The 25,000-nt window shown below is 36.6% G+C and overlaps 1 protein-coding gene across 1 annotated transcript in view; it reads left to right on the plus strand.

The window, feature by feature from the left end:
• The window catches only part of LOC126376567 (E3 ubiquitin-protein ligase MYLIP), a 28,654-nt gene extending 3,873 nt beyond the window's left edge, over positions 1-24,781 (plus strand). Inside the window, exons 2-6 of the mRNA XM_050024045.1 lie at positions 17,415-18,175; positions 19,849-20,065; positions 22,105-22,287; positions 23,107-23,231; positions 23,760-24,781. Coding sequence (XP_049880002.1) covers positions 17,415-18,175; positions 19,849-20,065; positions 22,105-22,287; positions 23,107-23,231; positions 23,760-23,859 — 1,386 coding nt within the window. The 3' untranslated portion in view covers positions 23,860-24,781. The remainder of the gene's footprint in view (positions 1-17,414; positions 18,176-19,848; positions 20,066-22,104; positions 22,288-23,106; positions 23,232-23,759) is intronic.
• Positions 24,782-25,000: the final 219 nt, after the last annotated feature.

A 25,000-nucleotide genomic window follows, 5' to 3' on the forward strand; every position in this document is an offset into this window, starting at 1 on the left:
TACTCACTAGTAGTAGTACCACATGGGTACCGCCTACTCATAGCTCTGCAGTTAAACTATACAAGGCGGATTGTAGATTTGTAGCTCATAATAGTTTTAGATTAGATTCAGATTAGCTTCAGTTAAGTACGTAGATAGCACTTAATTGATTCTTGAAAGCTTTGGTCCTTCGAGCAGGATATAATTGGTCATTCGATTGAAAACTGTTTCCTGCAAGTGGTTACTGCGACTGCACCGCTAGAGTACGTGACTAACACCACATCGCGGCGTGATTGTGGAACCTTGGCTTACATCGGCACTATTATCTGCAGCCTTACCTCGCAGATCGACTATTGAAGCCTTAATAACAATATTTTCAACAACAAAAACCTTATCTACTTTTTTAATTAGAATACGCCGTGTTTCGTGACCTTCGGTAATGCAGCAAGTCGAATACTTTCTTATTTTTTGTGTTCTTTTGCGAAAAATTATGAATGTTATTTCCGACCTTATCTGTTTTGTGGTTATTTCCTTTGTTACTTGGATGGTAACTCTGAAAGTAATTCAGAACAAGGTCGAAATAAACGCATAGAAACAAAATGTGCTTTTTCCTACTCCACTTCAGATACCTAGTAAAATATCTGACGTCTTAATGTTGTATCATTACAATTATCGCCGGCAAAAAGAGCGATACTGATTAAACTAATCGTTACATCTGGAAGACCAAAGTACAGTTTACGTTAATCTGTTTGTACACTAATAGCTATGACGACACTAGTTGTCAAGCTGATAAAACCCGTCGCAACTTTGAACTGAGATAACCATTTAACACGCCTTGCTGTGATGGTCTAGTGGTTAGAACGTGCGCCTGCAATTAGGAAGGTTGTTGGTTTGAATCCATAATCTGGCCTCATAGTACTAAATCCGGTTTTGTTTTCGAATCTATGTATTGAATCTAATAATAATAGTGCATAAAACATCGTTAAGAAGGTAAAAAAAGGAAAATAAGGCGGGTTTCCAGAGCCACAGGCATATTATTATTATGATGATATGACTTAACCTGGACTGTGCCGATTTTCCTTTCCGAGTTGAAAGGTCAAATGGGCAATCGCCTCGAAAACCGGACCTGTCAATAAATTCAGGTTAGTTAAGAGAAGCCCGGAATAATAAGATAAACAAACACCAGAGATGATAGTGCTCACACCTTGACTGTGATACAAGTATAGTACGAGAGTGCCTCTTGTGATAATAGGTCAGGAAAAGGTCAACGGAAACGATAAACTATAAAGATTACCTAGTTATATTACCAAATTGTTTACTTTTTTACATATTGTTTTCATAGTTGCGTCTTGCGTCATAAAATGATATGTGCTTAGTAATTGCAACTTTAAAAGATTAGGGAGATTCTCACGTCATATCTATCAACATTTTCTTCTTTTAATACTATAATCCCTTGCTGATGTGTAGGGTTCGAACAATAAATTTCCACTCCTCGCGCCCACCTATCATTAGTCCAAAATAAATCACAAGTAATATTGCGTCATTTTGATTTTAATACACGTGTTAGGGTTTTTGCTTCGTATCATTTTAGGGATATGAAGCTAAAAAAACAAAAGCCGGCTAGACTTGTTTCTATGTGCATTAATTGGTTATTAACTGATTGTTTCAGGCATTAGGTAAATAATATATCTGCCATCTTCGTGTAAATGAGCTTATGTTATCTATGAAAAATACAACTAAGTATTAAAAACGCGATAAAACATCGATAAGTATAAGATATGAATAGGAGTTGGAACCGGATCTAAGATATCAGATTAAAATAGTATGATGAACAATATTTGGAATGAAAAGTACTATCAAAATTGTTAAGTTATTATCCATCGTCGTGTTTCCAAGAAATCAATTCGATTAGGTACCTACTTGATTTTAAAACCCATTGTGATTGTTAATCACACTCATGTAGGCACATTATAATGCAATTATTGATCGTATCGGTACAAAGGTTATATTACAATTACACTTATAGTGAAACGAATGAAACACCTAGTCATGTTTTTCCGTTAAACAGCTCACACGGTAATTTTAAAACGTATCGTAACGAAGCATTTTACCGCAAATGTCATAAGTGTATTATATGACTAATAAGGATACGAGAATATAAATCAAAGTCCAACTAGTAGAGCGGTGAAAAAAACCCGCATGGCTTGTTTTAGAGGCCAAGCTAGTTTGCAGAGATCGTCGCAAATCTAATAATATTCAAGACTCCATTTGCAAACGCAATCACATAATATTATGCCTTGCATTATTAAAATTATTAAAATGCAATAGACTTTTTAGTTTCTGCACACAACCCAAGGAGTAAAGACCACCACCACGCTGCTCCATTGAGGGTTGATGAGGGCGTTAATAGGTTGTTTAAGTTATGTACTCAAAAACAACGAAAACACGTGTTTACTTGAAAAATGAGACTCAATTTAACTCTTATTGCTATGACACATTCATTGTATTAACTTGAAAGCATTTTCAAGCAGCAACACGTGTGTCAACACGAAACAAAATGATGGGAATAAGTATGAAAATATTTTTTCTAAGAAAACTTCTGCGTTCAATTTTGACTTTGTAAAGGTTAATAAGGTTATTGAAGGGAAGAGAGGACGGGGTAGACCTAGGATAACATTTATGAAACAAATAAAAGAGAAGGTGCAGGTCGTGTCGTATCGAGAGGTGAAGGTTTTGGCGGGAAGAAGAGAGGAATGGCGATTACTCCGACAAGAGCGCAGCTCTAAGAGAAAGAGAGAGAAAGGTTAATAAGCCAGGAAAACGTGTGTAGGTATATAAATTATCAGCACCACCGTTTTAGGCATCACAATTTACGCTTTTTGTGAACTCTTAAACGGCTATTAATTTATGAAATACATCATTTGGAATAGACAATCGGTAACGATCACACGCTTTATTTGTCATTCATTTGGATATTTATTCAACCCAATATATATGTATACTATAAACAAAATGATAATAATAACATAGTTGAGTTTAAGTAGGCTGTTATGGCATGTGATGATGGCATCTATAAACAGATGAGACGTGCATCTCATGTTAACATGGCTAATCTATGTTATTGTAAGTTTATATTAAGGAGTGATGTTGTAAAAAGAAACAAATAACTATGCACATTCCTAGCTTGAAGTACTTTCTATGATACTTCGTAACTCGATTCGTGGAACTGCATCGCATATGCCTGATACAATAACAAGTTACACTTAAGTTGAATTAAAAACTACCCTCAATTGATGCAAATCGTGTGTCAGAGATGCCCCAAAAGAAAATTTGATTGACTTAATTAACCTTCAGATTCGGAGGGTTAATAACATTCATGTTTCTACAACCACAGTATGAAATTAACATTTTTCCTCCTTACGGTCGAAGTCCACAAGATGCGTCAGAAGCAGTATTTCATATAAAAAGCCAATTGAAGGACAAGTGGGGAGTCCCAGCAGGGCGCCCTTATTATCGTTGTTTATAAGAAAGAAGGCCAGTGGAAACTTTGTAAGGGCATTGCGTTGTATGCGGGCCAGGTCAATACTGAACGATCCCAGTCAATGTTAATATCAATTTGATTTACATCGGTCGTTTAGAAGGGCCTCTGAATCGGGGTATTTGTTGCCAGACAGTAATGTAATGTGTAATACGCGTTATCTCGACGGTTGCGCACGCGCCGTTATACAAAATTAAGCGGCTGCGGTTGGTGTGCGTTCGGTCGGTCACGTAAGCCGCTTACCTGTCCGCCCACTTAACTTCTAATTGAGGGGGTAAACGCATTCATGTATCGGTGCAATGTTTCTTGAAAGAAAAACTGGTATTTTGGTAGTAAAAGAGGTACCTATACTAGTATTATTCCTTATTGTATGCCTGTACTATAATTAGCCAGCAGAATACACTTCTAAAGTAGTTATAATTATGTTTCTTGAGAAATGCTATGATCATCATATTTAAGTTTCATATTTTTACTTTTTGTCCGATTCATTACCAAGCTGTTGGTTTATTTATTACTTAACATTACATGCAATATCACTTGACGACCGATCAAATAAACAGTTCGTATGACATTTTAACCTCTTTCACTCATTGATGAGTCAATAATGACGTTAGTATGATATTTGATTCAATTATTTCAAAAAATCTTTGATAAAAAGTTATACGAGTATTTGCTTGTTGGCGACAAGATAATAAAAGTTATGCACCCATTACAATGGACACTTATCGCTTGGCCTGTTAAGTAACAAGTCAGGAAGTCATCACTTAATATTACGCAAGTTTATCTCTAATTAAAAAGCGTTACTTGGAGACAACCTCAGACTCCCCTTCCGATGTCAAGGAAACTTGATAACATCTTACTTCAAATTTTTTTAACTGATTAACGTCGCCAGCGATACCTTGTAAGTGCATTTTTTCAACCTTGACAAACTCGCTAATTTCATTGCATGTAAAAATTGACACTACATTTTTTTTTACCTGGAATGAAACATGAGTGTCTGTTGCCAGGTTTTGTTAACAAAATTCGCATCCCAAACTGATTTTGCATAAATGCGCTTATGTACGAAGGCTTCCACTATAAAGCGACGTTATGCTGTCGACCAAGTCATGAAGAACATTGGTTTTTCCATTGCTACATAACATACAGACGCTACATTTCTATTAGCCTGGGAGCTTTATTTTGAGAATCAAAAGTCTGTAGGAAGTGGGACACCAGTTGTGCTGTTCAAACACTCTCAATTTATTCAAATATCACCGTCTTCTATAGGACCGTTACACTACATAACCAGTACATACAAAAAAGTTTGTACCATGTGAAAAATAAATAAAACCTCTGAAATTACCTCGAAAGTGCACAATCGCGGTTCGCATTACAAATGTTAAAAGACACAGAATAATTAAAATAGCTCCGACACCGAAAACCGCAGAAAAAACAGTTTAAACCACCAAAACCACACCATCAGCGATCTCTAATAACTGTCACGCGACAATGAATAATCAAATAAACTTGTGTTCAAATAAACCAAGGAGACGGTAAAGATTCGTCACCAATTTAAAAATAAGCATACAATTATGAAATGTGACGTCACAAATTTAGTCGTCATGGCAAAGGTAATGGTTGGGGAAGTCTTGCCCACGCCTGTCTGCCCCGCCACGCGAGTACCACGTGAAAGTTTGGATGCTCTCCAAAATTAATGGAAGAGAAATGTCATCGACCAGTTTCTTTGGAATACTTTAGGAATTTTTTAAAAGTCGAGTTATGAAACTGCGCTGCCCACAGCCGTGGATGGAAATAGATTTTAGTACAAAAGTCAATACCTTGTATCTCTGCTAAAATGAACTTAAGAATTTTGCCAGGACATTCCAAACTAAAATACCAACCATCTCCAACTTAGCAACATACATGAAAAAAAAAGCTCCGGACAATACAAAAGTAAATGGTCACAGTTCACATCTAGCAAAAGTCTAGGTACTTGAATTCAAAATGACATTTGATTGCAACAAAAAGCACTTACGTCACGTCGTTGATTGTAACAAAAGGTATCGGAGAAGGTCAGAAACCTAATATTAAGATTCAAGAATGAGTTATATAGAAACTTATAAAAACTTATCAAACTGTGATCAAAATTGTGGCAAAAAATGACTGTTCGTGATCTCTAGTAAGAATATTTACATATTAAACCGGAATTTATGACGTTCTAGCAAAAACTTAGCATAACATATGCTCAAGTTATACATCCATTGCGAGATGAACTGAGTACCCACACGTCACCAAGTCTTCTAGATTATAAAAATATTTCTTCTTTTTTTCGAATAAAGTGCCTACCCAATACGGTACAATTGAATGCAAAATATTTTCTCTATCGACAATACAGTATTTTGCATAACATGTTGCCTAAAAACCGATTGTAGAAACAAAGGTAGTATGACGAAACAGGGCTGTTTTACGTAGATTTACTATTGCATCACTGTTTTCAGTAATACCTACAGATTTTTCCTGTCTTTCTATTCCTTAGAAGCTATTGACCTTTATAACTAAACCACGCGCCCAAATTGGCATCACATCAAGAAAGAAATGGCAAGGATTTTGCATCCACATGCCACGCGCCCTTTACGTGCATGCAAAGCTTTTCTGGCACCGACCACCGCATCGGCCAATTAAGATGTTTCCCATTTTAGATGTTGTAAAATTTATGCCGCCAATAATCTATATCTACATTACTGTCATACCTACTTCACGTGTCATCACACTCCTTAACGGCTTACCGCCATTTAAAACTAAAGTAGGACAACGGGGGTGAGGTCGCGCCCGATACGATTTGGTGCGGAGCGGGGAGTTCCCGTCCTGTATGTGTTATTCTATGATGTTATCCTAAATATATTTATAAACCGGCTTTTTCTCAAATTAAAATCAAATCATTTGACTGCAAATTTTGGTCGGCAAGGTTAAACATTTTTGTAATTTGACTTTAAATAACTTCCTGTTATTATTTTATTTCCGTTCCGCTGAATTCAATGCAAATTGCGTTCAGAAGTCAACTTGTGTTAAAAAACGGAGTCAGTGAAATTGATTTCTTTTTGGCAATAGCAAATACAATATATGTTCTGCCTCTCCCTGCGATACAAGTAAAGATATAAATCATAGAGCAACAGGGGCCTTCCGGTGTTGCTCTTTATTCTAGAAGTAATAAATCCCATTTTAACACTAGACATATAGGTACATTGTCTTATTTCGACTGTTATAGGTAATACTTACTATGAAAAACTTTGGATCAAAAAAGTAAATTAAGTTGACAAAAAAACCTGTTCTCCATTTTATTGTACTTTGTACCAGTACTGTCATCACCCGGAATAAAATGAATGTCATTATTCTTGTTTCTGTGTGCTTAAATGTTTACATACTTGCGGCTTAGATTTTATTGACAAATTGTTGTGCTGGGGCTAATTCACACTGTCAAATATCTAAGATAATTCATTGTACTCTTGTCTTCTGGAGACGGGTAATGAGGATTAATAAAACATAGGTAGGAAAGTACCTTAATGTTTTCTAATCGGTATTGATACTTAGTTACCTTTCACGATTGTGACGCGAAGCTTCGTTGTCCTTTCGAGCACGTGGTTTTACTTCAAACAACTCAAATTACAGCATTTAGTCCGTAATTTTAAATAACCTCTTGCAAAAAAGAGAAACAGCTCGTTCTGAGATAAAGCTATGACATTTAGAAGTGCATTGATAAGAGGTGTTTTAACGTACAATATTCGCCTTTTAAATCGAAGGAATAGGTACTCGTAATCATAATAATAATATACTTACTATCACCAGTTGCACACCGCATTTGAGGTCAAATGATAACCTCTTTATCAGTTATTTGTCACGGAATTAATAACGAGCTGATTGTAAGGTAATTCCTCAATACTAAATAACAAAGTTTTTGTAATGACCTACTAAAGTAATCATAATTAAATATTATACATTTCTAGAAACAAGGCAAAGAAGATTGATCAATTTCTAAAAGGAAATCGATATTCAAAATCATTTCATTATCTGTCATGTATTCAAAGTTTAACTCATCAATCACACAATCTAGACAAAAAAAGAACAATTGTGAAATTACATACGAAATTAGGCAAAGAAAACTCTTTCAACAACATAAAGATGGCGGCCATTGTTTGCATGCGAAAATCATATGCGCATATTAAAACCAGTGGACGGGGCCCAAGTCAATACGTCGAAGGACAGCAATAAAATTTAATTTACATACACACATGTTTATACAAGTTGTAATCTAAAGTGTTAATTAATAAAACTCGAATCTGTTTAAACCTTTTCGAACCTTAGACGCCATTTTGTTGCGCTATATATCGTTTAATGGCGACGAACTCGAAAAACAATCGTAGGTGTGTCCAATTCACGTTGTAAGATTGCGGAATTATAATGAGTGTAAAAACAGAATCGTCAATATAGATACCCAAGTCAATGACAATTTTATCAACACAAAAGCAATCACCTCTACGGAACGCTTTTTTACCGCAATTAAACTTATTTTTTTTAATATTGTTTTCTGTTTAGACCTAATAAATGTTTGAGCCTCCTGGTCATATTAACACCTTACATATATTATTGTTGGTCAAAGCAGCCCGTAAACTATGCTGTCTGTAAATCTTACTTAATCCTTATTAGCTGAAACTTCTCGAACATTCTTAAAGCCGGTTACACTAAGAGATTTGTTATGCTATAAAATGTTGGAGTAGGTTTGTCTGTATTGTCTATTGAGAGCATTCTGAAGAACCACTACGCGTTTCTTAGTTTCAGTGAAAAGTAAACAGTGACTCAGATTCATGCGCTGTTCACTTGAAAATTATTTACCTTTGGCAGCAATGGCTGTTTACCTTTTAAACTTGAACGCCTCGAGTTGACTGACTCTCAACTCTAACTAGTGGACTATGCCCTGTGCGGTACTCACTACTATGCATTGTACTGGAGAACTACTCACTCTATTATGTGGCTACAAAATACTGTAGCCACAATTGCACATTCTGTAGATGTCACATCTATTTTAATGAATCGATTCATGTTTGATTACTCGGCCATAGACAAGTTGCAAACGATTACGAAAAATGACAGTGACAGTAGAGTGACAATGATGAAAATATTAAGGGACTCGCGCATCATTTTTATCACTGCTTGCAACTTGGCTAGCCCCCACATTACCTATCCTACTTTTATAATAATAATAACGGTTGCCATGGCTAGAGTCATGATGGTATGTTTTAAGAGAACGTTTTGAAAACATTATTTTTTATAAGTTACAACCGTATCAGTATTTTTTTTTTAAATAATGTTTTGTGTTTCTTGATTCGGTATGCTGCTATATGCCTCCACACACCTCACAACTCACACGATAGAAGAAAAAGACAGTTATTAATTTACAATAACATTTTTCATTTTACGCTTACCTGTCACAGAAACAATAGCAGATAATAAATAATAAAGTCGAGGCACTTTAAAAATAGTTCAGTGAGAAAAAAACTTATCTTATTTTTATAAATCTCTACTTGAACGGTTGGAAGGTTAAAATAAGTTTGTTATTTTTAATTCATCCACCTCAGTCATCAAGGTTTTTCTGTCTGTTATGACATTTTATGTAAGTAGTTACCATTGTTTTTAATTAATACATGCCCATCATGTTGCTATATTTTTATATTATATACGTATATTCTATAGTGGCAGAGCTAGTTTTGAACACGTTAAGCCATTGGTCCCGTTTACTATTTACTTACTGATATCAGTATGTAGTCGTTACATGAGTCATGTCAGGAGCCTATGGCGGCTCATAATAACCCTGTCACCAGGGTTGATGGGGTTGATAATCCACCTCACAACCCACACGATAGAAGAAGAACACGGGTTTGATAGATATGTTTATTTTTCTTTTGCATCAAGTTACGTTTCAACGGATAATTTTCAGCATTTTCACTAACTGGTAATGTTTACCTGGTTAGGTAAGATTGATTCGTGATCACTCAAAATAATAGACTAGTTATCCTGTTTTAACGACTCTGCGTTAATAACAATCAGTTTCGCGTCCGTTAACACAAAGAACTGTCAATCAAAATCTTTGCGCTTCAAAGTTTTAACAATACAATCACATCACTATTACAAGCGAACTCAATGCGCTGATGGAAAAAACGAGGTTCCTATAAGAAACCTAGTAAACATTAATATAAAATTTAATAAACAATATACAGAAACAGAAATGTATAAATAATGTAATTTATATACATAGATAATATTCAAAAAACATATAACTATATCCTAATGCACGTACTTAGCTTAAAACGTTCTAAACGGGCTATACATGTAATCTCTTTAGAACCCTGTCACACTAATATATTTGACATTTAGTGAGACTACAGTTCAATTGGTCAAAAAGTTAATGTGACATGGTTCCAAAGTGTATTGATGATATTGATGCTCGTGTCATGACCGTAATGGTAATCTCAAACCAACGTGACCCAAATGGCGACCGCCGCATTCAATTCAAAATACAAATACCGACACACCCACATGAAAAACACGACTCACCGAAATCAATCGATTTTCAACTGCGCAGTAGCAATATAGGTAATAACAAAAACAGGCCGATGAGGTATACAAACGTGAACTTATCAAACTCGGGCGCAGGTATAGGTATAATATTAATTGCATGTTTACCTACTTACAGCGTGATAAATTATATTAAGTATACCTAAATAACAGACGTTAATGTATTTTGACTTTTGTTCCATTTATTTACTTTATACTAAATAACAGTTAGTTACATAGTGGTAATGATCCACGGCATTCATCATTAATTTGTTATTTACTTGATTAATTTCTAACAAACACTGTAATGATAATTTCATTACATCCTTAACTCTTATTTAGAATAGGTACTTATTTTAATTATAGTCTAACAGAAAATTTCTAAACGTAAATGTATCTTTTTACCTACATAATGAAAACGAAGATATTATTATTAAATATGTACAAAAACTCACGCCCGTAATCCCTAACGGGGAGGGCAGAGCCACAAGTACTTAATCAAAGACAACCTGCAGCCACTGACACGCAGTCCTAAGATGGATTATGATGAACCTTATCAAAATAATAGACTTGTTATCCTGTTTTAATGACTCTTCGTTAATAACAATCAGTTTCGCGTCCATTATCACAAAGAACTGTCAATCAAAACCTTTGCGCTTCAAAGTTTTTTATTCTAACAATACAATCACATCACTATTACAAGCGCACTCAATGCGCTGATGGAAAAAACAATATTGTCCATCAATTTAGTAACGTATATTTGTTACACGGAAGTGTATTTTAGACGTTATACATACTGAATTATATTGTAGATTTACCTCGGCTCCTTGCCTGATTACCAACACAGACAAAATCGCAGTTAATGTAGTAAATGTTGCTATAAGCGTAACATACGCAAACTGATTATGCAAACGTTAGATCATATTAGTCCCCACTAGGTGTAGCTAAGTTAGGTATTTTATACAAACCTGCTTAAGTCGCAAATTACGCAGTAAAATTGTTATAAGAATATTATTATTTTTATAAGTCCTTGCACTATACTATTGTTTACAAAAAAAATATTGACTATGTGTTATTGTAATACTCGTAGTGATTACTATTAATAACAAAACTGTTTATAGTTAACAAAATGATAAACTTAGATAAATATTTTTTTTGTAAACAATAACCAAAGATTTTTTCAGTATGCCTGGAGTAATAGGCTGAATGTTTGTAGTTATTTTGCCAAAGACTATTAGAAATAAAATATTCGCGGCAAGTGAAAAATATGGCGTCTCTTCATTAATTTTTTAATTCATACTTTAAGAGATTAACTCTATATTTAGTTTAATTCATCCAACATCTGTAAGAAAGAATTAAACTTAAGATTTAAGAACTATGCCAAGGTTTAGATACCGAATGCATTAAACTTGAACTAATATCAAATTGCAAAATTATAGCTCGCAACTTACGCTACTACTTAATCATAGTAACAGCGCCAAAATAGACAAAACTAGGTAATATGTATATTTTTAATTAGTTTTGTGTAGCTTACGATGTTGTTTTGGCCAAAACTTTTAAATTAATTTGACGTTTTCAAGGTTAGAAATAAAAACATAACTAAACAAAATGGCGGATATCGAAAAGCAACAGGTTTTCAAAATTGCTGACGCAAATAATTTCGAACCAGTTAAAAACTATGATGAACATAATAAACTGTGGGTTGCTGGAGGTTGATGAGCTTAATTAATATCTTAGTAAATTACTGCCGTTTCTGTGCACCATGTTTTTTAGCATTTGATATAAACCATTGATAGATAGATTATTGAAAACGCTTGTTAGTGGAATTAGGACAAAAGTAGGCCTGACTTGGCTAAATTATAGCATAATAATATGTTGAAATAAATATTGTTGATCATGGTATTACAAAATTTCAGTCCACGCGTTGCAAAACTCAGGCACTTACCTACATTGTCCTATTTTTCCTTGTCACCCGTGCAATTTTTGTGCTTAATCGCACTTCGAATAGAAAAACAACATGCTTACAGTTAATTGCATAGTTTGGAAACGTGCGATTTAATTTTATAGATAGGCAGCAAAAAATAAATGTATAGCAACTACCGTCTATAATTTCTCTGAACTTAAACCTCATCACTAATAAGAGCCACGCTCTTCTCGGTGTAGCATTCTCGATTCTTGTCTATCAAAGGCCAATTCCTTCACTTCCTTATAATACACGACGTTCACCTTCTCTTAGATCTGTTCCTTGTAAGCTCTTCGTGATCTTCCCCGTCCTCTCTTTCCTTGTAGCTTTCCTTCTATGATGTTTTTAATAAATTCGTCGTTATTAAGTGTCCAATCATCTTGCCTTTACTGTCTTCAATAACTCTCAATTTTGCCTCTTTTTCCTTACTCTTACTAGCACTTCCTCATTAGTATTTCTTTCAGTCCAATTAATTCGTTCCATCCTCCTCCAACACCACATTTACAAAAGCATTGAGTCCTAAAACCTACGTAGAAATAAAAAGTATCCGAGATAGGTATCTAGAGTCTGAACACAGAATACTTATTTGTACAAAAATTGTTGGTTAAAAGATATTTAAAAGTAGAACAGACTTCTCCACGTTATTGTCGTATCCTAGTTTATTTTAATCTAGTTCTTTGCAGTGCGATCACCCCACTCATCGTGATAAAGGGACATCTTTGCTTTGTCTTCGTAAAACACTTGTGTCTTGAAACGCGGTCGTTTTACAGCCTTTTAAAACTAAATTTAGCTTTAGATTTTTTATAAGGATAAGAATCAAGGAAAAATATTGGGTATTTTCATCTTTTTTTTAATTGGTTAAGATCTTGTTTAGGTAACTGCGACGACGAACGTTGAGTTTTGGACATATGTTATGTTAGTGGGCTCTGTTTTCCGCATTTAGACTCTAAGATGGAGTTTTGGACATTTTATTTGCTTAAAGTCACGTGTTAATCATTTGACACCAACTTAAGTATGATAATAGCCTAGTAAAGGGGCAACATCAAACATCAATCTGATGATTTCCCAATTAGTGCTTTAAACTCAGTCTTTGATACGTCATCTTAGATTTACGTATTCCCTATTCCCAATACATTGTAATCAATCATATAAACGTGCTACGACCATTAGATCTTATAATTATTTGCCGCATCAATGACTTACAGCTAAAGTACCTAATTATAATGTCTTATTTACGTCATCCCTTTAATGGTAAGTCGTAATGTTTATTACCCGTTTATATTTCACTGAATAGCACTAATACGCGATGTTTTTACTAAGCTCACAAAGACCGTTTATCAGTCCCAGGAAGGCGAACTCAAGCGTTTTATATTTGGCAGAGGATTACGTTGATACTCAACGAACCATGCTTCAGATTTATCAACGCAGTCTGCGGACCAATCCAGCGAACGGCCAAAACCCCTTGAGATGTTCAAAGTAAAACTAAGACCAGTCGCTCGATAAATCGTTTGCACGCGATCACGCGTCGTGTGCGTGGCTTGCCTCTGCGATCCCAAGATAGAAAGAAACGCCAACATACGTTAGAAAAGGACGCAGAGAAAACATCTGGGTTGCTTTTCTGTGATTTGGTATTCTTTTTGTAGAACTGGGTCTATTGGAGTCTATTTCTGTTGCATACAACAACATACTTGCATACGAATAACACAAATGTTAAGTAGACGTTCGATTTGAAAAGCATTAAGTTTAAATCAAAATGTCGTTAGGCCTGAGGGCGTTCCACCTTAGGAGATTACCTTTATTGACTTTGGTGTTATTTGGTCACCAACCGATTAGATACACAAGTACTTAGTTTAAAGTCAACATGTTTTTGCCATTATGCACTGCCACTACGCATTTCAGAAAGAAAGACAACATTTAGTGTTATTTTATTTACATCGTCGTAATCTTCTGTGTTTTATACCGAAATTGTGCAAAACCCAGAGATTTACATTAGCTCTGTTGTAGCCTTAAGCTCAAAGTCCTATTAAAATCTGCACCTCTTTATTTAAATATTGTCTGGAAATCTGGGCCGCAGGAGGATTACATATCTACCCAACAGTATAGTCATCACCTTAATTTAAAGACTATCTTTTTAGAACAACGTTTACAGATAAGCACTTGTTTGATGTAGGTAGAAGAGGGGAAGAACAATGTTTACAAGCGGCAATATTATTACGATGCTGATGGATTGTAAGGCCTAATAAGAACGCATAATGGAGCATAATGTAATAACATTATGCTACCTATTGGAACTGATGCCTACACCCGCCACATGGTACCCGTTGAATCGCATAAATAAGACCTTTAAAACAAACCTGCCACAACACGTATGTTTTACTAATAGGTATGTGTAGAAATGACATAGATAAATGTCCATCGTTGCGTGATGGTTATACAATTAGGTTTTTGCACGCGTGATTTTGTGTCCGAAGCAATCCGGTAGCAAAGTCATGAGGATGAGCAAGAGACAAACTACATGTTTATTTTCACACAACCATGCAGGAGCCATGTAGGACGGGGGCAGTGAACTTTCCTCAGGATGCATTGCGCGTGAGTCGGTTTCGACATGAGACAAAAGATACACGAAGTTTCTCTTTTAAGTTTGAATGGCATATCAAACGTATTGTTACGTCGTAAGTTGACAACTTGACAGCGCCATGTTTTTTCGATAATGACAGCTTTGTTTTAATCGAACTTTTTTCAAAGTTTTCAAACTATTCATTTGCAAGAGACTGCGAATTTTCGGTAAAAATCTAAAGCAATTAGGATCTTGCCGAACAACACTCTTTCGATTCATTAATAGAGCAACAATAATGAAGTGTAAAGAAGTTGCAGTCCAAATCGCACTATATTTAGGACAAGCCGCATTTAGAACACACTTACGACTTGTCGCTAAGTATGCACGTACATGTAGTGTATAAAAGGGTATAAAAATATTGTACCCACTTGGCGACGTCGATATAGAATATATGCAACGACATTCCAGAAAAACAGGAAACATAATGCAAATATTTATTATCTATTTATACGCGCTGTTTGCTCATTTATATTTATCAATTACTTACCTACGCAGAACTATGTTACGAGTAGTACCTATGACATAAAAAATAGGAACTCGACATACATCGCTAGATGGCGCTACTTTTGAAACATAACACAAATGACAGATGTCATATGTAAGAATATTAATAAACAAGCGTTACTTTTAATACCAGAACCAAAATTAACCTACTTTTAGTCATAAAATAGAAGCTTAGATCATGCTCCATGGGATGCAGACATCCGTCTTTTTGTGGTATTATCGAGGGTAGAGCCAATTAAATATTAAATTCTTGGAAAATGTACATTTGCATGCTTTTCAGCGGATGTCACGTGTAACGGAGCGTGCTTTTTTCTGAGGAATTTAGATTGACTTTCAGAAAATTAATTAAGATAATACATTATGTAGCCTGTTGTGTCTTTCTGTGTCTGTTGTCCTTATTTGTATTTCTTGTGGCCATTGAGCTCAATAAAGTATTTTATCTATCTGTGTAGGTATACGAAGAAGATTATGCCAATGCAATGAATATAAGACGCACTCTGATGTATCTAAAGCTTATAAGATTTCTACCTATATTTATTATGTTAGTAAACATAGTTCCAAAACGCTCTACCTACTTATACAATTTTCCTAACTGCGACTAAAACCGTCAAATGTAAGTTACATAATAATATACTTAAACTTATACTTAAAGAACTTCATCTAAGTTCTAATTATTCTAAAGGACAACCTTATCGATGTAGAAGCGTGTTACACTGCACCACAGATTAAATAACACGCAACAACATCGTGCACCGATGCAACTTAGTAAAGCCAATAGAAGTCATTCGAAAAACATGAGTATGCCGCGTGGTAGTAATAATAGGTCGCATTGCCAGTCATAATTGCAGGTTCTCTCCGAATGGATAAATAAGTGCATCCCGTAAATTCCCGCGCTCTCGCGTGAATAATAATTGATTGATTTTAATTATGACGTCACGACAAAATGGCCGATAATGTTCATACGTCGTAATTGCTCACTTTACATATGCGTACTTGCTAATTCTTACCCAAAGATTTGAGAAAAATCTGTTAAGATGTTTTCACGAGATCTAAAGTAAACATAGACAATATTTGCTGTTTCTGTTACTGCTCTGCTCTGTTTGCTTTTACTGCAAAACAAGTTTGTAATTATATACGAGAACATACTTTAGCAATTGTAATTCTAAGTGTGTCAAAGTTTTGGACTTGCCATAATAAACGCGTAAAAGTTACTTACCATTTCTGACCTCAGCATGATTCATTTAACAAAATGGCGTCTTTTAAAATTGGCGCGAACGACACGTTTGACCTGAAATAACCTAACTCCAATTTTGCCTACTTTACAATGTAAATATCTAACAGCTTTTGGGTTGTACCGATTGCCTTAATTGACCTTAGGTGTAGGTATATAATAAGGACGGAATATAATCCCTCCATTGACACCTAATCGTCGTATATCGGATAACCTCTTCGCATATATGGAAGCCTGGTAGTCTGTAGTAAATATTTGTCATGCGAGCCATCTTGTATGTTTACACTTTTTTTTTTATCGCAAACTGGCTGAAGCTTAAAACTTCATATAACCTTTACTATTTTATTCTATTAGCTTATAGATGATCATTCCAGATCCAAGAAAAAATAGGTTTCCGACCATTTTTATTGTAATCGACTCTAGCTATTTTGCTTTAATTCATTAAGTATGTATTATTTTTATGATAACCTACGACTCTGCGAGTATGTGTTTTAGAAAATAGCATCCGAAAACCATTTCAGTCTAGATTTGCTATTTTCTCGTATTTTCAATATGCTGTCAATAATTATTAAATAAGTACTTACATCTGTGTGTTTCAGTCAATGCATTCTAGCGTAATTGCCAACATAACAGTTTGTTCCATAGTAAACGTTTTATAGTCTGATTGAGAAGTTCTAATAAACGGTTATAGTTAGCTGTTTCATCAATCATGGCAATTATGGCGCCGAAAATGAGGACTAATAATAGGTTATAGTATGAGGAGACGACTTTCACCTTCGAGACAAAATTGCCAAACTTGAATCTAACACTATTTTTGGATTTGAAAGGAGAGTTTAGTAATGGCACGGTTGTAGGCAATTTGAAATCGACAATTATTTTTCGAGGATTTCATTAAATACTCCACGTATTGTATTTTAGGTTAGATTCGAAACAGGGCTGCCAACTGTCAAATACTCAATTTGAAACCCGTACTGATTGTCTTTTAAAATTGTTTCAGGTATGCGAGAAATTGGAGATAGGCGCGGAGGCGGATTACTTCGGGCTCCGTGTCTGCCCAGGGTCAGGACCCGGAAGGTGGCTTAACTTGCGGAACCCCCTCGACCCTCACCGCATCCCCGGCGGCCGTCTGGACTTGCGAGTCAAGTTCTGGGTGCCCCCACATCTCCTGATCAACGAACCCACCCGCCACCAGTTCTACCTTCACGCGAAACTTGATCTTACAGAAGGAAGACTAGTCGTCGCAGACATAGAAGTAGCAAGAAGAATCATAGCTTACATAGCGCAAGCTGAAACTGGCGACTGCGATCCTGATCTACCTCCAGTTAACATCTATGACGAATGCGACAGAATAGGTCCACAGGGTGAGAAACCAGAAGACCACATCGAGAAGATCATTGATTATCACTGCGAGATCGCTGGTATGCGCGCGTCGCAAGCTGAGTACAGACTTTTGAAAGAAATTTCGAAATTGGAATCGTTTGGAGAGGAATTATTCTTCTGTAAGCCAGTGACATTGAGTAATAACGCGCACAACTTGTATAGCCACTTGCAATACCATAGACAACAGGTGGAAGAGCCTAGGGCGAGAGATGAGCAAGAGATCGATGGTGGCGCCACAGTCGGCTGCTTGACGTCCGGACAGAATGTCGGCGGCTGCGGCTGTAGGCTCAGCACGTGCGTTGGAGTGGGCCCACACGGCATCGTGGTATACCGGCCCGCGTGCAACGGCGAACAGGACATTGGAGTTGAAAAACAAAGGTTTGTATCATAATATTGTTACTAGGTAACTGTGGGCAGAGTCTCAAGTCTAATCTAATCTAGCCTACAATATCCCACTGCTGGGCAAAGGCCTCCCCCTCCTCCTTCCATTTTTCGTGGTCCCGTGCGTAGTCTCAAGTAATCAGACGAAAATTTGCGGCAGCAAGCTTATGTTATGAAGTCGTTAAATAGATATGAAGAACCTTATGGCAATAGCTGTAGCTATCAGTCTATCGCCAATAAGTATTCATTGGTTGATTATGGTGGAAAGGACAGAATCCTTTCAGTTGGATTTTACAATTTGCCCGGGGAAAAAGCTGAACGCGGTCTTTGTTTCTGACTCCCAGTCCAGCATAGAAGCAATAATATTTAGATTATGTGAAAATATTCTCATATCGACTCATGCTTTAGAAAATCCTGGCCATCTGGTTCAGAGCTGTAACAATGGGGTATGAATATGAAAACAAATTGTAGTGTTTATAAGAGTTTTGCATTATTTTTTGTATAGCAATGACTAGTCATATAATGACGAATAATACTACGTAATGGACGGTAACCCTCCGCCCCGCACCAATACGTGTCGGTCGCTGATCTCACCCCCTCTGGGTCTTACTATAGTCCTAAATGGCCATAAGCCTTGAGGAGAAAGGGGGAGCGCGTGGATTATCTCTCTCGCTCGCACTTACGCGTTATACAGCACACGGTGAGAATGAGATTTATAATGTATGGAATGTCTGGGGTGTGCTGTTGCGTTGGTAGCATACTATCTGACATTCACCTCTGGCGCCATCCCAAATCCTAAAAAATATCACTAACTGACACAAAACAAACGCAAAATCTAGTTTGTAAAATGAAAATAACCTCGTAGCTCGCTTATTACGTTCTATTTTCTTCGAAAAACATTAAGATTGTATCGATTAGGGCCGCTATAGATAATATAATCTGCATCTATTGTGTTTTTGTATAATTTTCGTAACTGCTATTATAAAATGTTATTATCTCCACAGCGTTATTTTCAGTCAAATTATCTTTGCGAGTGAATAACACTTCAGGATTGTAAACAAGATGTCTTGTTTTCAGATCATTTCTATTTGCGCGTGATAGATAAGATAGGTGTGTTCGCCCATCTCTTTTCGCAAACATTTGAATCCCTTTATCGTGTTTAATAAACTCAAGGTGACGCAAATATCATTGTACTATCAAATAGGCTAATTTTGAAAACAAAACCTTGGGCAGTCTGCATTAATTGGGCGGATAAAAATAATCACTTGTTAGCAACAATAACAGTGAAAATGAACGTTAGAAGAGCCTAGACTATCCTTTTTTCATTTTGACATTCAGTACTGGACAAATGGGGACCGCTAAAGGATCTTAACATATTCGGCCACGGCCATTTCTGAATTTTAAATTATTCTTCCCATCACTTGGTTGCTTATCTACTTATTCATCATCACATCATACATTTGAGATTTGGTTTCTAATTTGAAAACCTAACGAGTTACTAAGGAAAATCTTTATCTCAAGTTTTTTGCTTTGTAACGTCAATGCTGCCAACATAAGAGTTCTCTACTGAATATTTTTCCTTTTTACATTTTCTTATTCCAATAAACTGGCAACGGAATAATCTCATACAGCCATTTATAATTTCTAATAAACAACCATTTTTTTTCCAGCATCCCGTACACAGCAATCCACCGAGCTCAGCCTCTTCGCCGTATCTTCCAGCTGTCATACGTCACAGGGGAAGGCCACGAGGCAACTTTGCACGTCAAAATGGCGACTTCAGGACAAGCGGCCGCTTTATACCGCGCAGTGACAGAGAAACATGCGTTCTACTGCTGCGAAACCGTCAGGAGTGATGTCACGGAGCAGTTTATTAGGGATTTGAAGGTTGGTATTATTTATATTTTTTTTTATTTCGGCTCATCACATATCACGTTGGTCTAACTGAAAGTTCGATGAGGTGTAGGTACTCTAACTACCCCAATCGGGATATAGTTATGTTATGAGCTTATGTTACTATTTTGTAGGTGCACGCTATAAACATGATAATAATCTGTATTGGAATGGACGAAACCCACCCCATTTCGTCAGAGAAGGATTTGCACCCGACATTCTTGATATTGGAATCTGATAATCTATAGTGGTACAGGGTAGATCTTCAAACACGCGGTGGTTAAAGTCATTACCGTTAACGCAAAAATACGATAACGGTAACAATATTTCCGGTGTTCGAAAAACTACCCTACAGCGTTGATTTAAGTCGTAAGACGAAACGTCCTTTTAAAATACTTACCTCATTGTTTAAATATTGTGGCTGGAAATCTCAGCCGTAAGAGGATATAGTTGTCCATGTCAATGTGATATCTACAAGCCACCCCTACTAGCTTAAAGTGTCGTATCCACTAGACAACAATAAACGCGCAACATGTACGGCAACGTTGCACAACAGCGCGCGACGTTGCCAGCTGGAGCGCAATATGTCGCGCTGCTTGTTGTTTGTTTAAGGCAGTGTTGCCGTTTTAGCGACGTTGTCGCTAGATCTAGCGGATTTTTGGTGTGTTTAGCGACTTTTTTTTTCGATCTAGCGACTTTAAAAAAATTGGCGACTTTTAGCGACTTTTTCAAGAATTCATAGTAAAACTATATAAATCTCCCTGATAAGAATATTTTTACGATACAAAATTCTTTTACTACTAATTTAAATCTAGTTATACTGACAACACACTCAAGGACTGCTATTTGAATAAAGAAACCTTTCAAACTATGAAGAACAAGTTTTTTCCGTGGGATAATCGACCTTACTACCCACGCGATAAGAAGGGACTACTATTGGCTTTAGAGGAATCCCCTAACTTAATGAAAAATAAAACCCCTCCACTCTATCAAACGATACTTCAGATATCTTTCTCTTTTACTTATTTATTATAAACACTTAAGGGAATAGAAATAACATTTTGAAATATTTAGCGACTTCTAGCGGATTTTTTAATTATATATTTTTCGAAATCTAGCGACTTTTTCATATAGGTCTGGGGACTTTTTATTATCCTCAACGGCAACACTGGTTTAAGGACATCGTTAGTTGAGCATCAATTGTTGTCGAGTGGAGACGTGACGCGCAACAACGCTAGTTCCTCTGGCGACATGTTGTCGACGACGGACGTGTATTAGATGCGTAGACAGACAACGTTGTTTAACAAAAGTTCCGCGCTAACTTGCAACATTTTGGCCAACAAGTTGTGCAACATGTCGCGCTCGAAATGTTGCCATGTGAAAACGCGACTTTTCAGATTTAGTACAAAATATAGCTTTAGAAACTTTTATTGAAATTAACATAAGCGTACGTGATTTGAAGCATATAGGAACTCATTGAAGCCACAATGACTTGTTAATTCAAAGTCCAATTATTTACCCGAGTAATCAATTTAATGAAAAAAAAAAAACAATTCAGTGCCGGTTACAAAGTAAATTCAATGCAAATGAAATAAATCGACGTAATCGTGCAAAGATCGGTCTACGCAGTGGTCTTAAGTATTATCATAGCACTTACAAGGAATAATACTACGCATGGAACGGCAACTCTCTGCTCCCCTAAATAGCGATAAAAGTATACGGCATTGTTATGTTCTTATAGCTAATAGTTTGTGGTCTGCAAGTCTACTGTTATTTTTAAAATTATGTTTTATTCTCAACCTTTGGATTTTCCTTATTTACTTCAAAGTAGTTCAGAGTGTTCACAACTTCAACATATTAGCCATATATAACAGGCTTCAAAAGCTCAGAGTCTCGTGAAGTAATAGATGAACCTGTCTGAGCTTCCGCTTCTCACTGCTTTGAGTGTTTCCTCTGCCCAGCAGTGGGACAATCCAGGCAATAAAAAAGAAATGTGTGGCATATATGTAACGGTGGGTGATGTTTGTCTGCAGGGCACGATAGCGTCCATCTTCAACGACTCGACGACGCTGGGCCGGCGCTACGTGTTCGACATCCGCCGCACGTGCCGCGAGCTGCACGACCGCGCGCGCCGCGCCGCGCACGCGCACGCCGCCGCCGCGCACGCGCACGAGCCGCGCGCACGGAGGGGGTCGCGCGGGGGGGGCGACCACGACGTAAGCGTTTTCTAATAATCCTCCTTACCCTTTAGGTGGTGGGATTCGCTCCACACGCCATCTCTTTGTTTCGTTGGAAACAAGCCACAAGCCTCTCTCTCTGCTTATAATGGAACCAGCGAGCTTAGCACCGTAAGCGCGCGACTCTTTCTCGCCTCGACTTACGTCACCCGTCACTCTCACACAGTACTGCACAGAAAGAGACAGACGATCTCTGTCGCGGCGAGAAAGAGTCGCGTGCTTACGGTTCAGCTATTATTTTCATTCAATAGTCACTGCGGTCCCGTGAAGTGGAAGCCTTGGTAGCCCAGTTGGTAGAACGCTTGCCTCTCACTTTGAGGTCGCAGGTTCGAATCCAACACAGGCTTAAACCTGAAAAATTCGTTTTTCGAAATCACATTTGGATCATAAATGATTATCACGTGCTCAGCGGTAAAGGAAAACATCGTGAAGAAACCCACATTCCTGAGAAATGCATTTTCGGATGTATGTAAGACAGAAGCGAGACAAGCAGTCGCTTCTGTAAAAAATCGGACCTGTCAAATCTTCAGACTAGGTAAGCGGACCCTGTGAAAGACGGTAATACTAGGGAGATGATGAGTCACAGTGTACCGTAGTTCACCAGTTTGCTTCTCAAACGGTGCAGTGCAGTTTTCACTATCATAGTTGGGTCGACCATTATAGAGGGCGGCTACTATCACGTTGATCTAACAGAAAGCCTAGTGAGGTGTGGATACTTAGTTCATCTTGCAAGTACCAGTTCTATTTAGAGTATCTTTAATGCACATGTCATTTACCAAACCCGTCTTTCGCCCACAGGAGCCCCGCTCGCGGTCTCGTAGCGGCGGCGACGCGCTGGCGTGTCGCGTGTGCATGGACCAGCCTATGGACACGCTGTTCCTGCCCTGCCGGCATGTCGTCTGCTGCGAACACTGCGCGCCACGGTACGGACTTTTTTCTTACGTTATTTTTTTAAGCGAAATATGGCCAGAAGTGCAACGCGCCTGCCTAGTAAATGCCTATTCACTCTGAATTTGAAAGTTCGAAATTTCCAATACGGTTGGGTTAGACCTTTTATAAGCTTTATTGGTCAAAAAAATGACTTACCATCCTCCTAAACATGCCGTAAAGTTTGGATTCGAATTAAAAAGCACACTGTTTTTCATACCTTTTTATAGTGATTGACAATCCAGATGATTGTTTGTTTTTTTTTATTTGAAGTACAATCGAAGTACTTCAAATTAGCGCCATATTTTAGCTGCAGCCGTTTCGGCATTATTTATGATTCAATTGTTAAATACAATTATGTATTTTTTGCCGAATAAATATTTTTCTTTCTTCTTGCAAGTATTCTGCGAAAAATCTCACGATATTCCTTTATACCATATTGGGTGCATAATAAGTAGGTATGTATACCTACACGATTCACATCAATCAAACAATATCTAACGTTATATTTTCCATTGTTACAGCTGTGAACGCTGCCCGCTATGTCGCGGCGAGATCGAGAAGCTAATGCATATCTTCCTCCCGGTGGAATACCAGAAAACTACAGGCGTCATAGTCAAGTGAACAATCCACGTTCAAAGGATCGCTGAAACCGACGACATATCGAAATTACAACATTTTAAAAACAAAATGTCAAAAATGTGATTCGATTCGAAATTCCCACGCAATCCGCCATGTTGGCAGAACGGATTGTCAGTGGCTGAATAAACAAGTGCCCATGTCCAAGAGACGAGAAAAAGGTGGCCTTAACCGACTATAAAAGTGTGTGTGTGAATGTCTAGTCAGAACAATTTGACTTACGTGTTAAAAAAGTGCATTTTTCTATTTTATATAACCAATATATTCTACGTATGTTCGAAAATTTAAATCCCATTCCAAAATTTGGAAAGAATGTAAAGTTTAATTGGTACTTACTTAGATTCGTAATAAGTTTTTTCTAAGTGTAATGAAATCTGAAAAAAAAAGAATAAAAATCAAAGTACCCTAGTTTTTACGTTATGTTTAAGTTATCTTCCTTCGTTTTAGAAGGCGCTTTAGTAAGTTACTTTTGTGATAAACACTCATAATATGACTTGACGGGTGGTGAGGTGAGGTAAAGCGTCTTCTTTTTTTTATTGATTTGTAAACATGAGCATTGCCTTTAAAAAACGGGCGTGGAACATAAAAAAAAACATCAAAAAAAACTTCGTAAAATCTATTAAGTAGGTATGTTATTGACAAATTGATATTTCTTTATAAGCACGAAAGAATAAAAAATGACTATGCCATGTTATTAAACATCTTTATAAGTTTAAACCCGCATTTTCTTAATATTGCCTTTATCTTAATTAATTACTGTGTTGGAAATTTATTTCCTTGTTCAACATAATGTTAACAGTTTAATTATTTAAGTTTAAAGTAAGACCTGTGGTCTATAAGTTATTAATTATTAACAAAGAAGAAAGAAAAAATATTGAAAATGAGAAATATAAAAGATATCAACTTATTTTGTTGTTTCGTTATTATTAACCGACTTTTTTATTATCCTTTCTAGTTTTATTAAAAATAAAAATGGCAAACGCTATCACTACATTATATTTACATACTTACCTACATACAACTTCATTAAAGAAAATAACTTTCCAGAAACCCTGGATTGGGAGCGACTAACAAACATGGAATAAACCTACATTTTGTTCTACATCGTGAAAACTGACTGAGGGTT

The sequence above is a fragment of the Pectinophora gossypiella genome, chromosome 21 (genome assembly GCF_024362695.1).
Source record: "Pectinophora gossypiella chromosome 21, ilPecGoss1.1, whole genome shotgun sequence".
In the NCBI taxonomy this organism is placed as follows: domain Eukaryota; kingdom Metazoa; phylum Arthropoda; class Insecta; order Lepidoptera; family Gelechiidae; genus Pectinophora; species Pectinophora gossypiella.